Here is a 23,290-nt window from a genome sequence, read left to right on the forward strand (position 1 = left end):
ATTTAATACTATGATGGAATATCAATTTTAATACATTATTTTATATAACTGCAGTTTTGTTAGCTTTTGCTATTATAATTAGATATTCTGTGCCTTCAGATTCAGGTATTATCCTTATCTAGAACTTGCTTTTATAATTTTAGATCCTTCCATTTGAAAGAAAAATATTTTAGGGCTACCTGGGTAGCTCAGTCGGTTAAGTGTCTACCTTCGGCTCAGATCAGGATCCCAGGGTTTTGAGATCCAGCTCCACATCAGGCTCCCTGCTCAGTGTGGAGTCTGTTTCTCTCTCTCTTCCTCACTCTCTGCCTCTGTCCCTCTCTCCCTGCTCATATTCTCTCACTCTGTATCTTAAATAAAATCTTTAAGAAATATTTTAAATTTGTTCTTTATATTTATTATAGGTTTTAGTTCCCTGTTTTAATATAATGAAGACAAGGATAATACCTAAATAAAGACATTTGAGAGTTAAGTGAATAGTCATTGTAAAATGCTGAGTACAATGCCTAGCACATAGAAGCATCAATACATGTTAAGATAGCTATTCTCCTCCTCTATTTACCACTTCCTTAGTCTATCAATGACCAAATGCACATCACACTATAATTAAAATCGCAAATATGCTCTATACTAAATGATTGAATTTAATAAATGACTACAATGATAATTTGAGCAATGTTATGACATCTCAAAAAAGTAATTTTTAGATATCTCCTAGATACTTCTAAACTACCATGAAGATAGGGATAAAAAGGCAGTGATAAATATTTTCTTAAATGTTTATAAAAACACAGTTTGGGGTACCTGGGTGGCTCATCTGGTTAAGTGTTTGACCTTGATTTCAGCTCAGATCATGATCTCAGGGTCATGAGACTGAGCCTCACCTTGGGCTCCATGCTCAGGATGAGTGGGCTTGAGATTCTCTCTCTCTCCTGCCCAACCCCCATCCCCGCTCACACTCTAAATAAATAAATAAATAAATAAATAAATAAATAAATAAATAAATAATAAAATCTTTAAAATTTATGTTTTTAGCCTTACAAAATTACCACTTTTAGATATCAAAAACTTAATTGTAATTTGTGTATTGTGTTCTCCTGCACAGGTGAATGGACTCCATTCAACATGTAGTTTGGATGTGGAGACCAAAGATGCCATGCACACACCAATGAGGTATGAAAAGCTTTATTATTTATATATTTGACAACTCTGGAGAGAACACCAAAAGCTAAGTCCAATATGGCTAAGTTTTCATTATGGTTAGATAGTAGGGCTGGATAAAAGTTTGCTCCAATGGACAGGATGTATGTGAATTGAATTTCCTGCCTGTGCCCAAGGAAGGGACAGCCAGGCTTTCTTATCAGCTTGTCTAGATGTGGGACTCAAGAAGATGGAAGGGTGAGACTTTAAAACGGTTGGTAGTCAAAAATCAAAAAAGGGTGTTAGTGTCTTCATTATGTTGTGACCTTAAATTTCAGTATCAAAATTGACTGAGTTCAATAGAGTCGAAACAGTTTCTCACCACATTCTATTCAGAGATTCCTTTGACTTTTTACTAAATATATGGTAATTCTCATTTACCTATTTTTAAAAGATATAATCATGAAACACATTTGAAGCAAAAAATTATAATTTTATTCATTATCTTTATACCATTTCTAAGACCTAATCATGTACCACTTTACATTTTAGTTACTTGTGTTTATGTTTTGTCTATCGAGTTGAGTTTTAAAGTTTTAAAAGGAATGGGTTCTGCATTGTACTATTTTTGTTTTAATTTCTCATCTAGCCTCACATAATACTAGCATTTAATAAAGAATTACAAAATTAATAAATTAATTAACTTATTAATATCCTATCAATGAAATTTCTTGGTTGATATACCATCCTGAAAAAAGTAAATTATAATTCTTTCAAATACTTTTTATTAAAAGCATTACTCTTCTCGGTATACTATTCCTATAGTTAATAGAAAAAGGCACCAATATGTTTCCTATGAAAAAAATAAACTTAGAACTAACATATCACACAACTGAGCCATTCTTTAAAAGTTGCTATTAGAGTTTATAAATGTGATATACTCTGATGATTATAACTTTTAATTCTAATAAATATATAGATTTGAATGCTTTATTTGGCTTCAATCGCTGTTTATATGCATATTGTTCTAGAGCTTGTTGTACTTGATTATTAAGTGAATGTGAGCATACCGAATTTCCAAGTATGTGAAAGGTTTTAAGTGAATTTTGTAGGATAATATACACTGAAAAGTAGTATTGGATGGGCATATAGACAAAATCAGAGCTGAATCTTTCTATTCATCTCAAGAATATAATTATCTAAAAGTATTTCCGTATTATATACATGTGAGGTTATTATTTATTAGTGTAATAATTATATACTAAATTTATTATAAATTTAAATTAATAAATAAATAATATTTATTCGTCACAGCATTCATAAATATTTTAGAATTCTGGTCAATGTTACATAATAGGCATTACAAACTCAAATGCCTAAATCTTATGATAACAGGTAGGCCATAAAAATTTAATGAAGCAGTTGTGTAAATGTCCATAGAGAAATTTCTGGTGACTAAAGAGTTGAAATACTTCCTTCCAACTAGTGTAACTTCAGGGTACCAAATACAGTTAGAACAAAAAGACAATAGCTTATTAAACAATTTCTGTTTCTCTTGAACTTAACGGAACTATATTAGACACAAATATACAGTAACATCATTGAAGAGAGAAATAGACCAAATTATCCTAAACATGATGAGGAGAAGGAACAAGAAAAACAAACTGAAAGTACTTGACATAGGATATAAGGCTCAAGACTCCGTCTATGTAGGAGACTGCCCAGATGAATGGCAAGAGGAAGTACCAGGAGGCATGTGGCATAGAAGGCAATTAGTCCCTCTCACTGAGCAGTTCGGTGACTGAAGGAAAGATTTCTTCAAGGAGATCACATTCACTTTCTACCTTTTTGTGCTTCTGAATATGAGAGAACATTTAGACATTTGACAGAGTTTGGAGCTAAATTAGTAATAAGAATACATAGAAAACCAAGCCAAAACTAGCAGGGAAACCACAAACCAGTCTATATAATTTTGGTTACATGGAAATGAATTATAGTAAAAACACGAACCACACATTTGTGAAACATATTTATAGTATATGTTGAAAAATGACTAGTGTCGAAATTACTTAATTATGTCTTTAGAAACAATAAGAAAATTCCAGTCATGAACCGGCAATTTGTGAAATTTACTGGGTGACATATAAATATAATGGAAAACTGCCTAAGTTTCACAAGTAGATTCCATAAGAAAATCCAGAGGGAATTATTTATGGATGAAATATCTTGACTTATAAATGCTAGTAATACTGTGGTGATTTTTGCTTCATTTCTTAAGAGTATATTAGATAACATATTCTGTCAAACAACAACAATGGTAACAAAGGTTGCAGGTAAGAGAAGGTCCAATGTCTGTACATCGCTAGTTTAAATGTAATGGCTAATCAGCTGGTGTTTCTATTCTATATAAACTGTTATCAAGTAATATTTATTTTTATAAAACACACATTATTACTGAAATCTGTAATGTAACTAAATATATTTAAGTAAAAAAACATTTTCATAGCGTTGTTCAGCTTGCCTTTACTCACAAACCATTACCCAACTGTGAGAAAAGAGGAGCAAGAACAGCCCAATAATTAGGTGATTACAAAGATAATTAAACATGCAGAGAGAAGGCTATGTATTTGATTCCTTCTTTGTGTTGGCTTGTGTTCTGCTTCTGACATTTGGGGTTGATGGTCTGCAATCCTGTAAAATCTCATTACCATATTCTTTTAGAAGCACAGATCTCTGAATACAATTTTAGTGAGGTTTTAGTTTAGTGAGGTTTGTTTGTTTGTTTGTTTGTTTGTTTTAAACAACTAGAAAAAAACAGTCATGCTCTTCTGTAATTTTGGAAAGATCTTTTTAAATAGTGACCTGATTATGACTAATCAGAATTCCACATACAGTCCTTAGGTTTAGCAGTTTAGGCTTGAATCAATACTGTGTTGAAAGCATGCACATTGTTATGAATTTGAGTATAATTATTTTACATTTATTTTATTTTAATCTACTATGTGTTCATAATATTTTGCCAAATTAAGAAAAGTATAACTAAATTTTGAGCCTGTCACTTAACATTTAACAAATCTTTGCTTCATGTCGACAAGGTATGATTTGGGACCAATCGTTTTCGGAGGAGGTCGTTGAGGGGGTGTGACCTCAGGTTGACCCAAACACTGGACCCCAGGCAATGGGAAGCTCCTCACAACCCTATCCTGTCCTTGGAATGCACAGTCTGCCCACCATTCCTGCGCTAGGAGCTGTTTCGGTGATGCAGCCTGGAGACAGTTAAGGAGCTGTTGAGACTATCTAGACTGAGTATGACTAAATTCAGTTAAATCCTCTCTATAAACTTTTAAGATTCTGGGAGGTGAGCGCAGCGATCCTCTTGCCCCGTTGCTGCCCAAGACAAGCTTTGTATATAAGTCCCTTGGCTTATCACACTGCTACCCACCTGCTGGGCTCTTCCATCTCCCCTTGCCCTTCCTATAGAGGAGCCAATGGTGAACCAGCAATCATTCTAGTGGAAGTAGGCAGATGAAAGTGTTAAATGATAAGCACACCGTGTCTCATGGTCTCATGCTCCATGGCGATATTCATTGTGGAAATATTTATTTTAAAATAAATTAGGAAAGGAGAAATGGGTTTGAGGAGGTGTAGTTTTAAAAGTGGCATTTAAACTGGACTTGGTCTGTGGCTAACTTCCTGGCTTTCTGGGCAAAAGTAATTGTAAGGATGGTGATCAGTCAGTGCAAAGGGAAAATGCTTAAGGAACAGCAAGGAGCCCAGAATAACTAAAATGGAATGAGTTAAGAAAACAGAGGAGAATAAGATCAAAGAGATAATGGGTACTTGATCTGTGATCTGATAGATCCTTGTGAGGACTGACTTTCACTTTGAAGAACAATAGAGATAAATTTTGAATAGAGAAATGAGATGCTCACACTTAATTAAAAGGAAGTGGAAAAAAAAGAGAAAGAAAAAGAAATGCAACACATTCTGTATTCTGTGTTCAAAATTGGTGGTAGGGCAAAGGTTAGTTAGAACACTTGGAAGCGCACTGCAAATAATCCAGGTAAGATTTTTAGACCAGGATTTTATCAGGGGATGTGATGAAAAAAAAATCATTCTATATCAGGCAAATTTTGAAAATTCTATACCTTATAATCAATAAGATTTCCTGATATTTAGGATATGGATTATGGAACAGTAGGAATGAAGGATGACTGCAAGATTTTTGGCCTGGATGAGTAGTAAGATGTTATTGCCCCCCCTTTTTTTTTTGTTTATTTGTTTTTTAATGTCAGTTTGGGCCAAGTTGAGAATAGAACAAATTTAGGGGTGAAAATTGGATGTTAAAATTTGGGCATATCCCACTTAATTAGACATCCAAGTGGAAACTTAGAAGAGTTTGTTGGAAATATTTTTGGGCTATAAGAATGAGGCAAAGACCAAGGTCTAAGTTTAAGAATTTCCAGTTTATCTTTGTATTTATATATTTGTATGTCTACATATTGATTCAGATATGCATAGTAACTGAGAGAATGGATAGATCATCAAGAGCCAGAACTTAAATAAAGGAAAGAAAGAAAGAAAGAAAGAAAGAAAGAAAGAGAAAGAGAAAGAAAGAAAGAGAAAGAAAGATAGGTAGGTGTGGACCACTCTAAAATACAGAGTAAGAGAGAAGAAGCCAGTCAGGGAGAGTGGAGTAAACTCAAAGAATAACCAACATAATGTAATGAAGGGTCCTGGAAGCTAGCTCTGGTGCTTGTATACCAAAGTGGAAGGAATCAACTGTGGTCAGTACAACCACTGGCTATAGTAGGGTTAATTTTACTTATGTTTGCTTGCTTTTGTTTGTTTATTTTTTTTGCTTTTGTTGTCAATGCTGTTTTGTTTTCTTTACTAACTTGATTTTTAAGTCATTGGAATCTATTTTTTATGCCTGAGAGGAGTGTTGAAGGTAATACTTTCCAGACCATATATTAAAGTTCAAATAATGTAGATTCCTCTATCTGAAAAAAATCTGCAGACATAAGTATAGACATATATTATTCTGAAATTTTTGAATATACAAAATAAAAAGAATGATTATGTTTTAATTGTATCTGGAAAATATGGTGACTCAACTAGCTTCAATTCTGTCTTAAGATTAAACAGTCAAAACTAACGGATTTATTTTGTTTGGAGACTAGGCACATTAAGAATTAATTTCCAAAAAAAAAAAAAAGAATTAATTTCCCTCAAATTTTACCAATGACATAGTCCATGAGGAAAAGAAAAAAAAAAAGAAGCTGATCAGACTTCTAAATGCATTTTTTCCCACCACAGGAACTTCGTAGATTATTTAAAAGTTATAGAAAGTATTAATATTGCACAGATCTGGTGATTTCTTTGATCAAATTGTACCTTTTGATTTATAGCAAAAACAATCATATACCTACTAAGTATGAAATCTGTTAGTTCTATCCTCATAAACACTTTATCAGTCATTCTCGGATCAATGGAAGGGAGAACTCAAACCAGTTTTATTAAAGTGCTGAAAAATGGTAGTCAAATGAACATTTCTTTATAAACAAGCTTAAAAATTTAATGTGTCTTATTCTATGTAGTCTCAATATATTTTCTCCTAGGAGTTGTAGGTTCGTAACTTACAGGTGGCCAGGTTTGTTGTGATGCGCCAAGTATTTAAAGCACGGGTAACCAGTCATGTGACGGAACTACCAATTCCCCTCTCCTGACTCAACATAATTTTTTTCTTTTCTAAGCAGGCATTGCACATGTCACAATTATTGGCTGCTTTTAATTTCCTTATTTATTGCCACTTATTCTTCTAGTGATTATAATGTGATTATAAGAAATATGAATAGATATTTAACTCATTTTTTCTGACTACTTCAAACCACTCAGTGTCATCCTCCTCAAATATTTGACTCATGCTGAAATAGCGCTAGGAACGGAAAAACTAGTTACTTCCTAAACTGAAAACTAAAACGTTCTGAACGAAAATGCAAACTAAAAACTTTGTTTTCTGGGAAATTCCAATGATTAGAAAAAATTCAAATATTAAGTGCAAAGTGTGTGTTATTTTCTCAGCATCAAATTGAATCTTTAATATGTGTTAGCTCCTGGTTGTTATTTAAAAAATTTTGGTAACAGACTAGTCCTGTCAGTGCTAAATTTCTATATAAATTCCACTGTAGGAATCACCCTGGGCATGATATTTACTCCTTAGAAGGTATGAATAATAAAAGAGAAAGAGAAAAGATAACACATGGCACAGAAAAGGAATCATATGCAATCTTCCTGTGAAGTTTCTATCTTTTGGTTTAGGTCTTATTCTCCAGATTAAACCAAGGCAAGTTTTCTGGCAGTTTTTCAGATTTGCAAATAATTATTATGTACAATTCTCCTTCTCTCTCTTCTCCTTTCCCATGTCTTAAATTGTCTATATTCTATTTTCTGGACAATCCCCATTGTTAGTAAAACTTTACATTCCCTAAGGGTTCTTATCTCCAGTCTACACGTCCTTAGTTCTTTTAAGATTTCCTCAAATATACGGTGACTTGCAATCTCCTTGATAAAATTTTCAATGAAAAAACCCCCAAAACTCCTCTAGTCTATTTGTACACATTTTAAATGTCATCCAGTTTATATTCCATGAGTTAACTGATCATGAAGAAACAGAATCTTTTAAGATTTCCTCAAATATACGGTGACTTGCAATCTCCTTGATAAAATTTTCAATGAAAAAAACCCCAAAACTCCTCTAGTCTATTTGTACACATTTTAAATGTCATCCAGTTTATATTCCATGAGTTAACTGATCATGAAGAAACAGAAACTATTACCATTTATTCTGAAAACTATTCTATTCATGAAGGAAGAGTGTTTTAGATTTTCTTGTCATCTACATAACATTCCTTACATGTATTTCATATATTCTCAAATAAAATTCACTGATTGATTCCATAGAAAAAATTGTACAAAAGACTTAATCATTCACAAGCATATTTATAATAGTTCATATTTCAAAGGTCCCACATCCTATTGATGGGTAGATAACGAGGGTTCAATACACTTATCCATATTTAAGTGGCAGAGGCAAAACAGCATAACTTGTACTAAAAGCTCTTTTACAGTCTTGCTGCATTCTAGTTCCAAATCATATGCAGTAACTCAGCTGTTCTTAATTCCCTGAGTGAATCATGTTTTGCCTATAAAGATGTAAAAAATTTGTTATAAGTGAGATCAGAACTGCTTCTAGGAATTAAATAAAATGATATTCATTTTTATAAATACTAGTTTATTTCATAAAAATACAAAAATATAAATATACACTTATAAAAATATGAATGAATTAACACAAAGACATTCTTCAACTAAATAAATATGGCAGTAATAGTCATTCCTATTTCTTTAGGGATATATATATTTTCATATTAATTTACAAAGCCGTTGCACAATGTTTAATAGTAAAGGTGACTGTAAGTCAGTTAAGAAAACATTTATAAAGTCTTTATATTTAAGGAAAGGCACAAAAAGCCTTTTATGTAATTTTTATTGATTATTGATGTGATATACTTTCCTTCAGAGATTGTTAGGCAAAGAGAGTGAACTGGTTATTATTACTTTTTTTTTTTAAATCTATATCATTCGTATTCATTCACGGAAACTTACTGATTAAGCAAACCCTTACTAAGACAACACCTACGTATTGTTTGTGATTTTGATTTTTTAAAAAATTTCCTCCAAGGAAGAGAATGCAGGCCACTCAATCTAGGAACAAGGAGAGTACTTCCAAAAACATGGGTCAACTCATACAATACTCTTAATCTCGGTCACTGTCATCACCCCCATACATATCAGCAAGCTTTTTAAAACGAGGCCCCCAGTCGCTGAGGTAATCATAATCTTGGTTACAATCTGCTGTGAGAGACTCCAAAGAACTGAGTGAATCTGCGATGGAATCATTCCCTTCGTAGGCGTATGTTGCCAGTGAATCATAAGGTGGTGCACTTGGGTCTGAGTCATTTTCTTTTAATCTTCGGTGGATGAAATCTTGTACATCAATGTTTTCCCACAGAGGCACAGTCCTCCTTATCTGAAAAATAGTTTCAGGCATTACGTCCCTTCTAAGTTTACTGTCTTCTCTTGCTTCTGGATTCCTTAATGTGCCAATGTCAAAAGCTTGGGTATCTTCTTCCCCTCCACCTTCATCATTGTAGGTCACAATGTTGTCCCGGACATCATCTTTTGAAATAATCAGGGGTTCCTTTTTCCTCTGCCTCTTCAGTGCGGCAAACAGTACAACTAAAACTATTCACAACAATAAAGAGAAAATAGTGAGATTCCATGAATCAGGTGTAAAGTCACTATAAGAAGACTTTGGCGAGGGGAGTTTGTGTGGTTATGAGAGATGCGGATGCTAAGATTTGTTTGGACAGAGGAACTATCTTACATAAATACAAAGTGCCTTGGCCAATGAGTGGATGTCCTGTATTGGTAAAGGAGCAGTCATAAGAGTCCCTTTATTTACTTTCAAGACTCCACTCTCCTATAGAGCTCTGGCCTTGAAAAAGCCTTACTCAGTTATGGCTAATTCATTTAGCTAACTGTTAATTATGTGATACCTCCTTCCTCTCAACAGTGTGCTTGCTTAAAAATACTAAAATTCTAAAGCTACAGTCATTATTATCCCAAGAGAAAACCAATTTAAAGTTTTCTTAATGACTCAAGGGAATATACACAATCATAAATATGCATGTATAATATGTATGCATTATATATGTATGTATTACACATATGAATATATGTGTGTGCATATATACATAAATACATACGTGCTACTGATCTAATTCCTTCCAGTAGCTCATATTTATTTAAATTCCTTTATGGACGTGGTTTTGAAACCCTACTTAAATTCTGAAATATAACTATAAACAGCAATATACAATTCAAAGTCTAACTTATCTTTAACCTGTACTCATCTTACAGGGTAGCTCAGACTAATTATCTTGTTACTGAGGACTCCCTGGACTTAGACAGTTGCACTGGAACTTTCTGGCTAAAATGTTAATTGTAATCTATTTGCTATATTGTTTTTATTATTTACATACCTGTGTTATCAAGTTAACTATGAACCTCCCTACGTAGTATATACTTTCTTGTTTTTTGTTATATTACTAAAATTTAACATATGCATGTATGTGACAATGAATCTCTGCAAAATAAATGTTTTACTATTTACACATACATTTTAAAAAAGAAAAAAATACATGATTTCCAAAATAAAAATTTTCCATTGAAAATAGCCAAGTCCCTAATTTTATATATAAGAAAAGTTAAGAGGGACATCTGGGTGGCTCAGTGGTAGAGCATCTGCCTTTGGCTCAGGGCATGATCCTGGGGTCCTGGGATAGAGTTCCACATTGGGCTTCCTACATGGAGCCTGCTTCTCCCTCTACCTATGTCTCTGCCTCTCTCTGTGTGTCTTTCATGGATAAGTAAATAAGTAAAATCTAAACAAAAAAAGTTAAGAAATGAAGGTAGTCTCCCTAAAGCACACTTGCACATTGTGTGGGATAAATAAAAATCAGCTTTCCCTTACTTCAGGTAGCTAAATGTTTTGTCAATACCCCTTATGTTTTATTAAAAAACAAGAAAATATTGGCTCAAAAATCTGTCATTTCTTTTCTCAATTATCGTATTGAGATTACACAAAGCAAACTCATTTACATCGAGACCAAATTCACCATGGCCCTTGAGTTCCCTATGACGCCATTAAAAGCCTGTTTAATGCTATTTTCATATTTGCCCCACACACATTCCTTTGCTCCTACTAATTGGTAGCAATAATGAAAAAAAATTTCATTAGAAGCATCTTCAGTTAACCTCCACAGGATAGGCTATGGGACCTGAGCTATATTCAAAATCATCTTGGAGACAATTAAAAAATATTTTCAATAAAAATAGATCATATATATATACTCTTCCCTATTAAAGGATGAAAATAAGTTATTTAACGCCAACACAGATCTGAAATCCACCAATCTAGTGCAGTAAAAAGAAGGTTCCTTCTAAATTTAATATTGAATTAATTTATAAATTCTCTACTTTCCTCAACATTTTTATAAATTCTAACTATAAAAGAACAACAATATAGTCAAATTATTTTCAGGCTTCAGAGCTAATATAATATTTAACTCCCACAAATGAACCTTAGAACCTGTTCTGAGTTTTTCCTCCTCTGTTAGGTCAAAATCATTTGCATCATTTCCCTTGGCTGAGGTTATTAATTTAATAGAATTCAGAGAGATTAAGATAAGTAACAGAAAAAAGTGTATCGTTATCTTTATTAATCTATAACTGGAATTTAGTATTTCTATTTTGAGCATCAGAATATCAGTTACAATAATCATAGTAAGAGTGTGTATGATTATTAGACCAATAGAAATCACAGATATTTGATATTGCATTTTAGTTATGATGTATCTCAAATGATCATTAAACTTGCACTAGAACAAGGCACATATGACAATAATTAAGCACAATTTGCTTTTATTTTTTGTTTAATTCGGACAAATGTATTTCTTTTGTCTAATATATCCTATTTTTATTAATTTAAATTATTATTCTAAATAGTTTCCATAAGCCTCATCTGACTTCCAAGGTGTCTAAGAAACCCAAAAGCTTAAAGGGTCCCTCCTCAGGTTTTAATGCTTGACTTTGCCTTGTAACATAGACAAAGTTAAAAGCCACATTTCTTCAAACTGTAACAGATATGTCTAAAATATCATTGTTCTGTATCACTATCTTGCAAAGAGCAGACTTTCTTTACTATAGAAGTTTAGTTAACTGTGTGAACAACAGGTGTTGTAGAGGATGTGGAGAAAAGGGAACCCTCTTGCATTATTGGTGGGAATGCAAGCGCGTGCAGCCAATCTGGAAAACAGTATGGAAGTTCCTCAAAAAGTTAAAAATAGAGCTACTCTATGGATCAGCAATTGCACCACTATGTATTTACCTAAAGGATACAAAAATACTAATCCAAAGGGATATATGCACCCAGATGTCTATGCTCATTATCAACAATAGCCAAATTATGGAAAGAGCCCTAGTATCCATCGACTGGTGAATGGATAAAGAAGTGGTGTGTGTATATGTATACATATATTACTCAACCATAAACAAGAATGAAATCTTGCCATTTGCGACAACATGGACAGAGCTAGAGTGTATTATGCTAAGTGAAATAAGTCAGAGAAAGACAAATACCATATGATTTCACTCCTGTGTATTTTAAGAAACAAAACAGATGAACATAAGAAAGGAAAAAAGAGCAGGAAACCATAAGACAGATCCTTAACTATAGAGAACAAACAGGGATGCCAGGAGGCAGGTGGGAAGGGGGATGGGTTAAAAGGGTGATTGGTAAAAAAAAAAAAAAAAAAAAAAAAGGTGATTGGTATTAGGGAGTGCAGTTGCTGTGAGGAACACCGGGTGTTGTTTGGAAGTGTTGAATCACTATTTTGCACACCTGAAATTAATATTACACTGTATGTTAACTGAGATTTAAATAAAAACTTAAAAAAAGATGAAATTACAGAAAAAAATGCTTTATGAGCTTTGATAATGAAACCTTCTGAATTAAAACCAAGTTTAACTAAAATAATAGAAAAGCACCCCATATGTAGGCAACCAGTTGGGAAGGAGGAAAACAAGAAATGTGTGCCTTCTGTATTGCATAGGACAGAAAGGTGGCACACTTTTCAGAATAATGGAGCAGCCCTCTAGGATTTCTGTATAGAAAAAAATACTATACAATTTAGTTTCATAATATTATTGATCTAAGCTTATTTGGAGAGTGTTTTTGTTCCCCCACGTATGCATGCATGTCTTCATGTCTGTGTGTATCATCTTAATATGGAAATTTTAAAAATAAAATTTGAAATAAACACATGTCCATGTTGTTCAAAATAAGGAAAGTAGAACTATTTGAGCACATAGAACAATATAATATCAGTAGCACTTAGATGAAAGGTAAGCCAAAATTTATTCTTTGTGAGGATACCAAAATATTTTACAGGAGAGTTGACCTTTCTAGCAGCAATTCTGAGATGTGGCTTGGTGATATGTATGTTCGGAAGCACCCTGAGAAAATGTTTTTCTAAATAGTTGGATCATTTTAGCTGAGACAAGTGTTTTCCCCTCACTTTCATCAATCCCCCACTGAAGTCCTGCAAGGATATCTGGCCAGAGGGATTTCATCCAGATAGCTTGAAAGGATTTGCAGTGAAAAGGAGCCAGCACATATGAGCGTTGGAACATAAATTTGGCTGGCTCTCATGCCCTCAGCATAAGTATTTTGGATGAATATTTGACGGAAACAATTTTGGGGGAAATGTTTTACAGTGGAACAACTGTTTAATTGAATTAAATTGCTGTCCTGTTAGGGCATGCTCCAATAAAAGATTTGCTATTGGAAGCATGACTTTAGAAGACATTGCAGGACTAGGTATGACCACAATGTCATAGTGATATTTTTTTTTATTGAACTTAAACTTTTAATTTGCACCTATGTATAACATGTTGTATGAATAAAAAGCTTATGTTACCTTGACAATTTAAACGTACTTGTGAATTAGGTGTCAAATATGTATAACTTAGTATTTGTTAGTAATATTACTTATAAAGAATAAGTTTTGAGAATAGTTGTTCAAAAGGGAAATTCTGAAATAGACTTATCTGGGTTTGAATGCTAGTAAAAACTTTCTAAATGAGTGAATTTGTATAGGTTATTTAGTCTTTCTTTTTAAAATATTTTTATGTATTTTTTTTATATTTAGTCTTTCTTGAGAAGAATCAAAGTATTTATCTTAATGGAGACATTAAATCAGTTACAAAATTAAATGTCCTTAGAGCAGTGACCATGATTAGTTAGCACTGAGCGGTAAAAATATAAAATAGATTTAAAATTATGTCTATACTTCTCTATGTGTATAGAGCATTAGCCATTATCTCTGTCATCTCTAGAAAGCTGAACCTAGAGCCAAGTGAATTTTTTTTTTCTAATCGAAAGAACAATTTTAATAAATAGTTAAAAGTTTCAACCTTTAGCTCTAGGGAAGTGTGCTCTTCAGTTGCATCATCACTGAACAATATGGGAGAGGCTTATTGAAGTGAAATGAGCATTCGGAGGTACGGCTTACCAAGTAGAATGATGACACAAAGAAGGATAGCAATGAGAGCCCCCGTGCTCAGGCCAGCAGATAGGACCAAGGCCTCTGCACTGCAGGACTGCATGTTTCCTTGATTGTCGCAGGCGCACACACGGATAGTGAGCGTGCCAGTGCTGCTCTGAATTGGATAATCATTGTCAAAGATCAAAATCGGCAGTAGATAGGTGCTCATTTTGTTGCGGCTATACCCATCTTTTCGAGTCATGATCCCTGCTGTGTTATCTAGGGAAAAAAAAAAAAAGGTTGGGGAAACAAAATACTTAGGGCAGTTATTCATTTTGCATCTGTAGGTCTCAATTTTAGCTTTAAAAATGTTCTATACCTTTATTGTCTACAATGGTGAAGTTCGGATTGAGAGGAAATTCTGGTACTGGTTCAAAGAAAAATTTGTGGCCTCGGGGAGGATCATCTTTGTCCATGACACTGACAGTCTGAATCAACTGAAACCAAATCAATAAATTTAATAAAGCACAACAAAAAGCAACTCTCGTTGTTATGTGACATTTTAAGTCAGTGTTTATGTTTTACATGTGTCATTGACATTAAAGAAACAAAAAACAGGCCATTTTCAGAAATTTTTATAGTTCTGCATAATATAACAATTAGTTAAAGGTAAAAAAAAAAAACTTCCATCAGGTATTACTGTGCAAAGTATCACTATGAATATTCAACCACTGGAATATCCAACCTTAAAGAAAAATTTAATCACTCCAACATCTATCCTTTTTTAATATTCATTAGAAAGCACTGGTCTGTTTTATTAATAATTGGTTACCAATCTGTTGCCCAAACTAAATGATCGTCTCAAAGACAGAGAACATAACAGATGCATTTTTAAAAAAAACAAAAGTGCTTAGCACAACCACTCCTACAGATCAAGAATGCTCTGAATATAGTTTTGGATAAATAAGCAATATGCCGCATAATACCAGAAAAGCAAAAGATTTTAAAGCTATGGGCCACCCCAACTACAATCAAATTGCATATTTTACTCAAATTACTTGCTTTTCTTTTAATGGAATTTGCAAAGTTTAGCAAGATATATAAACAAATGCTTTTAGAGTTTCAAAAAAAAAATCAGTGTCAACGTTGAGAAATTACAACACCTCTTAGCTGTGTTCACTCTAAGTCAGACGTGTGCCATAGTGTGAAGAGGGAGCAACAAATAACAGGTCAGGCAGAAAAAATTCCATTGAGTGCTTTATAGTGGAAAAAGCACATTGAGGTTTCGGTTTTTTTAGTCATGGGCCTGCCATCTGTATGACTTGAAATCACAGCCATCTAATCACTCTTATTTTCAAATTTCTTTTCCACAAAAAACAAACAGTTGCACCACTTCCAGGTATAAAAGTCCAACTCTTGTGATAAACAGTTATTGGACTTTCACAGTAGTTTGACATATCCATTGTTTGGTTGTTGTGTACCTTCTAGAGCTACACTAACCAGCACACTCACTAGTCAGTATTTTTTCCCCTTTAATATTAACTATGATTCCATTCATTATATTGACAGACTGGCATGGAACCATATATATACATATATATACATATATATATATATTGTGTTTCTAAAGTGCATAATTATTAATACAAGCTTAATGCATCTTTTCTCCTTAGGATATCAGATCATGACAAAGTATTTTTAGTACATTAATACTTTTGTTTAACCTCCTGCTCCAGATTGGCAATGATATATCTAATTTTTAGTAATATTTTAAATCATGAACAGCATTGGTCCTCTGGTGATATGGCTGAGTTCTTGAAATGATGAGCTGGGCCACTGTTTAAGTGTATTTTACCATATGCGTAGCTTAAAATATATCTTTAACCTTGTTAATTTCAACAAGCAAGTTGTTTTCTGCCAAGCATATGAACAATCACAAATTTTAGTAGTAGTAGTATCTATTAAAATAATTATTAATTAATATCAATTATACTTTATTGTCATCAAACATTACTTTGTAATATGTATCAATTGCTCACATGAATCAATAAAAGCTATTAACAGACAAGTAAAGACTATATATATGCTATTGTCAGTTGTCTCACGTCTCTCCAAAATATATGTTCAAATTCTAATTTCCAGGGATCCCTGGGTGGCGCAGCGGTTTAGCGCCTGCCTTTGGCCCAGGGCGCGATCCTGGAGACCCGGGATCGAATCCCACGTCGGGCTCCCGGTGCATGGAGCCTGTTTCTCCCTCTGCCTATGTCTCTGCCTCTCTCTCTCTCTCTCACTGTGTGCCTATCATAAATAAATAAAATTAAAAAAAAAACAAATTCTAATTTCCAGTACCTGGGAATGTGATCTCATTTGGAAATAGGCTCTTTGTAGGTGGTAATCAAGTTGAGATGAAGCCATAGTAGAGTAGTGTGGGCCCTAAACCAATGAATGGATTCTCATAAGAAGGGAGAAATGTGGATCCAGAGAGATAGAATAAGGATGTCATGGGACAGTGTACACAGAGACTGGAGCAATTCTTATAAACCAAGGAATGCCAGTGATTGCTGGCAATTATACAGAGCGCAGGAAATGGCCAGTCCTCTCCCGGAGTCTTTACAGAGAAGATGGCCTGCAGACACATGGAGTTCAGACTTCTGGCATCCAGAACTGCTTGAAAGCACATCTCTATTGTTTTAAGCTCTCTAGTTTGTGATAATTTCTCATGGTAGCCTTAGGAAACTAATACATCTGTGAAGATTATTTTAAAATGGCTGTACATTTATGAAAAAATGTTCATATTTTAAGCAAATGAGTAATTTGCGAAGGATCCATGTTAAAATTATTATGAAATAGTACTATTTGGTGGACATTTAAAATCTAGTATTCCAATAAATAGGCAATCATCCACTAGCTATATGACCTATTTGGACAGCTGTTTGGAGGCATTGATAAGTATTTATATATAAAATTTATATATAAAATTATGCCCACTTTGAAGGTAGAAAAAGAATACCAGGTAGTGTATAAATACAAATGTACTGTAATGCTCACTATATTGCTGTCTGCTAGAGTTATATTTTGCTTGTAAACCAAATTTCCATTATTAAGTGGATAGTTGACTAAGCTCATTAATATATAGCAATGCTATAAGAATTCAGCATCAAATTAAAAATAATCATTACTAAATTGAGAATATGTCTATTACATGTTACAAAGTAAAAAAAAAGAAAAATAATTTTTAATCCAAATAACTGTGTAATGATTCTTTTTTTGGAAAGTAATAATAGTACCTTAGTTTTACTTTTGTGTATGTAACTGGAATATGGTATGTATTTCTGTCTTAGTCTGCTTGTTTGGGCCACCATAAAAATTACTGCAGCCTGGATGGTTTCAGTAACAGAAATTTATTTTCTCCCAGTTCCAAAGAGTGAAAGTCTGAGATCAAGGTACCAGCTTGGTGAGCTTCTGGTGAGAGCTGTCTTTCTGGCTTGCAGACAGCTGCCTTCTCACTACATCCTCAGCTTGCTTTCTTCTGAATGTGTGTATGTAGAGAGAGAGAGAGAGAGAGAGAGAGTGATCTCTCTAGTGTCTTTCCTTTAAAGGACACGAATCCTCTCAGATCAGAGCCCCAACCTTACGATCACATTTATTTAATTTTCATTGATTCCTAAGAAGCTCCATCTCCAGATATAGCCAAACTGGGAGTTAGGGGCTTTAAATGAACATTCGGTCCATTGCAATCTTTATTGGAATAAAAGGAAGACAGTATTTCACTTTCATTTTCTATATTTAAATAGACATGATGGAATTACATATGATTCTTAACATCTATCTACACTTTCTTTAAAGAAATGGCTAACTTGTTAACATTTATTTCAGTAAAATTTGTGCAGTCATTTGTAAAATATTATATTAGTGTCAAAAATGAACACATTCTGCTTTTGCTTAAAATTACATTAGAGATCTTTTATATTTTGGAGGACTTTACAAGAGGACTTAGTATGTCTTGTACAATCTTTTTATCTCAATAATATTAAAGTTAAAAAATCACAAAGTATAATTTATCAAACCAAAATATCCTGCCTGGGAGATTAAGAGGAAAATGTAATCAATGAGACAACTACTACTATTCCCTCTATACTAACACAGAACAATTTCATTTTCATACTTCATGTTTTAGTTAGTAATATATGCCATTCTATTCTTTAATATAATTCAGTATAAGCATACTTAGGAATCCAGGTAGGAATTTTCACATAGATATATTTATAGATATTCATTAGATACCCTGTATATAAATTAAAGCATATCTTATAACTTTTCCTATCACATCATGGGTTCCATAATAAAAACAACTTTAGAAATCATCTGTTTAAATCACTGTGAATGTTTTGGTAAAGGGAGATGAACAGGTGACAAAGAGGATTGACAAGAGTTTGCATCAAAAAATTTTGTGCAAGTGAATTATTTTAATGTTATCTGTCTTTGTGAAGAGGAAATATTTCTTTAAAGTTTACAATAATTTTATTTACCTGCCCAGGTTTTGCATTTTCACAAACAAATGTTTCATAGTACATGGCAAATTCCGGAGCATGGTCATTTATATCTAGAATTCTGATGAAGACAGGGATGTGGCTACTTTGTTTTGAGTTATCTGCAACGAGAACATGTGTAAGACTTCAGTCTCATTTACAGAGAAGCAGTAATACCACTCACCCCATTTGTAACTTAGCAACAGATCATTTCGGTGGTATGCACTTTCTCAATTGGATTGCTGATGAGTATCTCAGCTTTCTTACATGGTCCATATGGAAAGCATGATCAAAAAGAGGAGAATATGATTGAGAATGAAGTATTATTTGTAAGACATAATTTTCTTAGACAGATTAATTATTTTTATGAGGTCAGATCCTATTTCTATCCTAGAGTAGGTGTAAAAGAAAATCAAGTTTAAAAAAATGGATATTTGGTAATCATTAAAATAATGAAAAAATCCAACACATTCTGATGTTACTAACGATAAAATTATTTCACTCAAGAAATAGAGTCTACTTAATGCTATCATTTTACCACTTTGGTGTTCAAGTGATGTATCTCCCACTCACTTATTTCTGTGGCTGTAATGGTGATGTTGTGCCAAGGAGATGATTCGCGGTCAAGGGGTTTCAGAGTGAAAATAGAGCCATTTTCGGAGTGAATGCTAAAAATCCGGTCCATATCAGTATGTCGATCAATAGAGTATCTGGCAGAAAAGAGATTCATGAATCTAGGCATGAAGATTATTAGCTCATCTACTATTTCATAATGTTATAGGCAATTCAAGCAATGTTCTCATGAGGCATGACCAGTAAAATGCCGATAACTTTCTTGAATTTTTGTTTAACGTAATTGTCATTTAGAAGATTTGATATATTCGGCTTTTTCCATCATTACTATTCTATAATTATGTGTAGTTTAGAGTTATTATTTATATTCATGAATCCTTGTGTCAGTCTTTAAGAGAGTTTTTAACTGTCACTTGATTTATTTGACCTATCTTAGACCTATGGCAATGCTTAAGACACATTAGGCAGTCATATTAAATTTGATAGAGAGAATTGCATTAGATAAATTGAAATTATGTCAGAAAACATAAGAACATGCATCCACAGAGTCCTTATGACTATAAGTGAATAGAGAGAAGCTGTGGCAAAATGCATTGCTCTTGAATGGCATTTCTATTCAAGGAACATCTCGGCTGAATCAAAGGTTATCCTCCAATCGATTCCTCTGACCTATTCCAGGTAAAATGAAATGGCATATTACACAGAGTTCCATGACTCTTTTTTTTTTTTTCATCAAGGCTGAATATGGAAGATGTCATCATAAACTTTGTGTCACTCTGTGGTAGAAAATAATGCCTCCCCGCCTCCCCCAAAGATGCCTACCCACCTCCAAATCCCTGAAACCTGTGACTGTATTACTTTACATGGTAAAAGTAACTTTGCCAATGTGATTAAAGTTAAAAGTCATTGAGGAGAGATTATTCTTGATTTTCCAGATAGGCCTACACCAATCATATGAACCATTTAAAGTGGAAGAAGAAGGCAGAGTTGGGCTCTAGAGAACTGAGACAGGAGAAAAAAAAAAAAAGATTTAAAGTATAAGAGGGACTTCTCATTGCTGGCTTTGAGGCTGGCGGAAAGAGGCCACAGGCCAAAGACTGCAGGCAGCCTCTAGAAACTCAGAACGAAGCTTGGGCTGACGGCAAGAAAATAAGAATTTCAATCCTACAACTGCAAAGAACCAGAATCTGCTAATAACCTAAGTGAGCAAGGAAACCATCTCTCTCCTACAGTCTCCAGACAGGAATGTGGCCCTGTCCAGATGAGCACTTTGACTTTTGTCCAATAAGACTCATCCCAGATCTCTGACCTATAAAACTGTAAGATAAGACATTTGAGTTTCTTTAAGCACTAAGTTTATGGTAATTTGTTATGACAGCAACGGAAGGCTATAATATAAGGAATATCTTTTAAAAGACTAACTTATAATAATAGAATCATTTAGTGATGTCAGGCCATAGTAGGCTACCCAATACTTTACATCTGTTTGAGGTTTCTGCTGCTGAGTATTTAATTAGGCCATATAGGGAAATAAGTATTTCTCAAGCATTAATGTTCATATGAATTACATTGGAATCTCATTATAAACAGATTCTGATTCAGCTGATGTGATGTCGGAGCTGGGATTTTTATTTCTATCAAACATACTAAGCAAACCACATGTTATAAGTCTATGGACAAGGCTTCATATAGCAAGGTTATATAGAATGGAATAAACTGATTAGAATAAAGATAGAAAGGAGGAAAAAGAGAGACAACTAAAAGACTAATCAGCATCTGGTGTAGTTCTCATTTTCCTAGGTATCTTATTAAAGTCACTTAGCAAAAGAACTCCTTTTTGATCTGGTGAATCAAGGAATTACAGCCCCCACTATGAATTTGTAATATATTCGCTATCAGGTACTGACTTTGACAAACGTAAGTAATAGATATTGAGCTGCCTATGTTCTAAACATTGTGGAACATTTGTAATTTTAAAAATATTAGATGAAAATCTTATTTACCGAAATTCTATGATTTTTTTTGTTTGCTTTGGTTGTTTTAGTAAAGAACCCATGATTTAGTCTACTGCTATAAGAACTATATTGAACATAAGAGATCCATTCATAAACTCGGATTTCCAAAATAATTGTTAACACTTTAACATCATGGGGCTTGCCTAATTTATTTTCTGCTAAACTTTGTCAAGTGATTTTCTTAGAATGACAGACAATATTTCAGAGTATTTGGGCATGTAGAAAAAAAATTTTCATTTTTTCATCTCAAAGATGGAATAAGTAAAAATTTACATAATTGGGTTCAGGTTCTTTTATGTATCTAGTATCAAAATATAAAACCAGCCTGGTGGCCTTTTTGTCCTTTAGAAGGGTTGTATAATGGACATTAGAGCCACATGGAAATGGTAGTATCATATCAGAGTATTTGGGCATGTAGAAAAAAAATTTCATTTTTTCATCTCAAAGATGGAATAAGTAAAAATTTACATAATTGGGTTCAGGTTCTTTTATGTATCTAGTATCAAAATATAAAACCAGCCTGGTGGCCTTCTTGTCCTTTAGAAGGTTTGTGTAACGGACATTAGAGCCACATGGAAATGGTAGTATCATCTCACTTTTTCAATAATCATAATTATAACTTTCCTATATGATGTTATGAAAAAAATTAGGGAGATTTAAAGAAACTTTATATATATGGTATATGGTCACTGCCTAAGAGCTGCACTTCTGGTGGGGGAACTCCTAAAGAGATAGAGGATAACTAGAAACCAGATATAAATATAAATACTTAAAATAAATAATGGTATATACATACATCTTCTAGGAGCAAAAGTTATCAAGTTTTAACCAACAATTCATTGTCACACAAGGATCTGAGATAGATCTCACTTTTAAAATAATTGCTAATGTACTAAAATTGAGGACGGCAGTCGTATTAAATTTTCTTTTTAATCACTATTGCTTCATAATGCTAAAATGGAAAAAAAAAGTGTTTCTATCTCTAGGCCTCAAGACTCCTACAGTTTAGTTCCTAATGTGTAAGCTAAAAAAGTCACTAAAACATTTTTAAAAATGTTCTATTTTACTTAAATATTTACACCAAATCCTGCTTATGAATAAAACAAACCTAAAATGAACACAAAGAAAGCACAGTAAAAGAATATAGCTCAACCACATCTATGTGTATTGAATGGAATTCAATTTATAATATTTGCCTGAATATATTTCTTTCCATTATTGGAAAAATCAATAGCTAGCCATTATCTGCTTATGGCTAAACAGACATTGGATTTCTTCCTACTGTTTGCATTGAAGATCAAAATAAAAAGTTAAAATCCCTTTGTGCTCATTGCTACTTGCCCTAGAGATTAGCATGAGGGTTTCTATGATTGAGGAATAGCTAACAATTCTAACATTATGCAAGTCCAGCTTTGACTCACTTGGAGCTTATGTGGGATCAGAATAAGTTTCTGACTGTCCTATTCATAGATTCTATCTTGAAAGGTACCACTTTTCACGTTAAGAATTCATGGTGGAGAACCACTTTGACAATTTAAAAATAGCTCTCCTTAACACTGCAAACTTCCAGGTCTATATTCAGAAATTTGCTCTGGTGCAAATGATATCTTACAATTTGTCAAAGCCCAGAGATAATTATCTATTAATCAACAGCCAATATTCTATTGTCAGTGCAGAATGGGACATGCTGGTTTACCTATTAATAATAAATACCCTGGATTACCACAGCTGACCAGAAAGAGCCTGATAAACAACACAGGACAACGCTATCTCTATGTTCCAGCAGATGGCCTATTAAAACAACACTGTTCTATTCATCTCCCTATATTTAATTTTGAGCAATAAGTTAAAAAAAAAGCCT

General features: G+C 33.4%; 1 protein-coding gene across 2 annotated transcripts in view; it reads right to left on the reverse strand.

Annotated features, from left to right (window-relative positions):
* Positions 1 to 8,527: 8,527 nt before the first annotated feature.
* CDH9 (cadherin 9) overlaps positions 8,528 to 23,290 on the reverse strand; it is an 82,362-nt gene continuing 67,599 nt past the window's right edge. For both annotated transcript variants that reach the window (XM_055325494.1, XM_055325495.1), the window contains 5 exons: positions 19,415 to 19,551; positions 18,842 to 18,963; positions 14,692 to 14,809; positions 14,340 to 14,591; positions 8,528 to 9,447 (listed from right to left, as the gene is read on the reverse strand). In XM_055325494.1, coding sequence (XP_055181469.1) covers positions 8,960 to 9,447; positions 14,340 to 14,591; positions 14,692 to 14,809; positions 18,842 to 18,963; positions 19,415 to 19,551 — 1,117 coding nt within the window. In that variant the 3' untranslated portion in view covers positions 8,528 to 8,959. The remainder of the gene's footprint in view (positions 9,448 to 14,339; positions 14,592 to 14,691; positions 14,810 to 18,841; positions 18,964 to 19,414; positions 19,552 to 23,290) is intronic.

The sequence above is a fragment of the Nyctereutes procyonoides genome, unplaced genomic scaffold (genome assembly GCF_905146905.1).
Source record: "Nyctereutes procyonoides isolate TBG_1078 unplaced genomic scaffold, NYPRO_anot_genome, whole genome shotgun sequence".
In the NCBI taxonomy this organism is placed as follows: domain Eukaryota; kingdom Metazoa; phylum Chordata; class Mammalia; order Carnivora; family Canidae; genus Nyctereutes; species Nyctereutes procyonoides.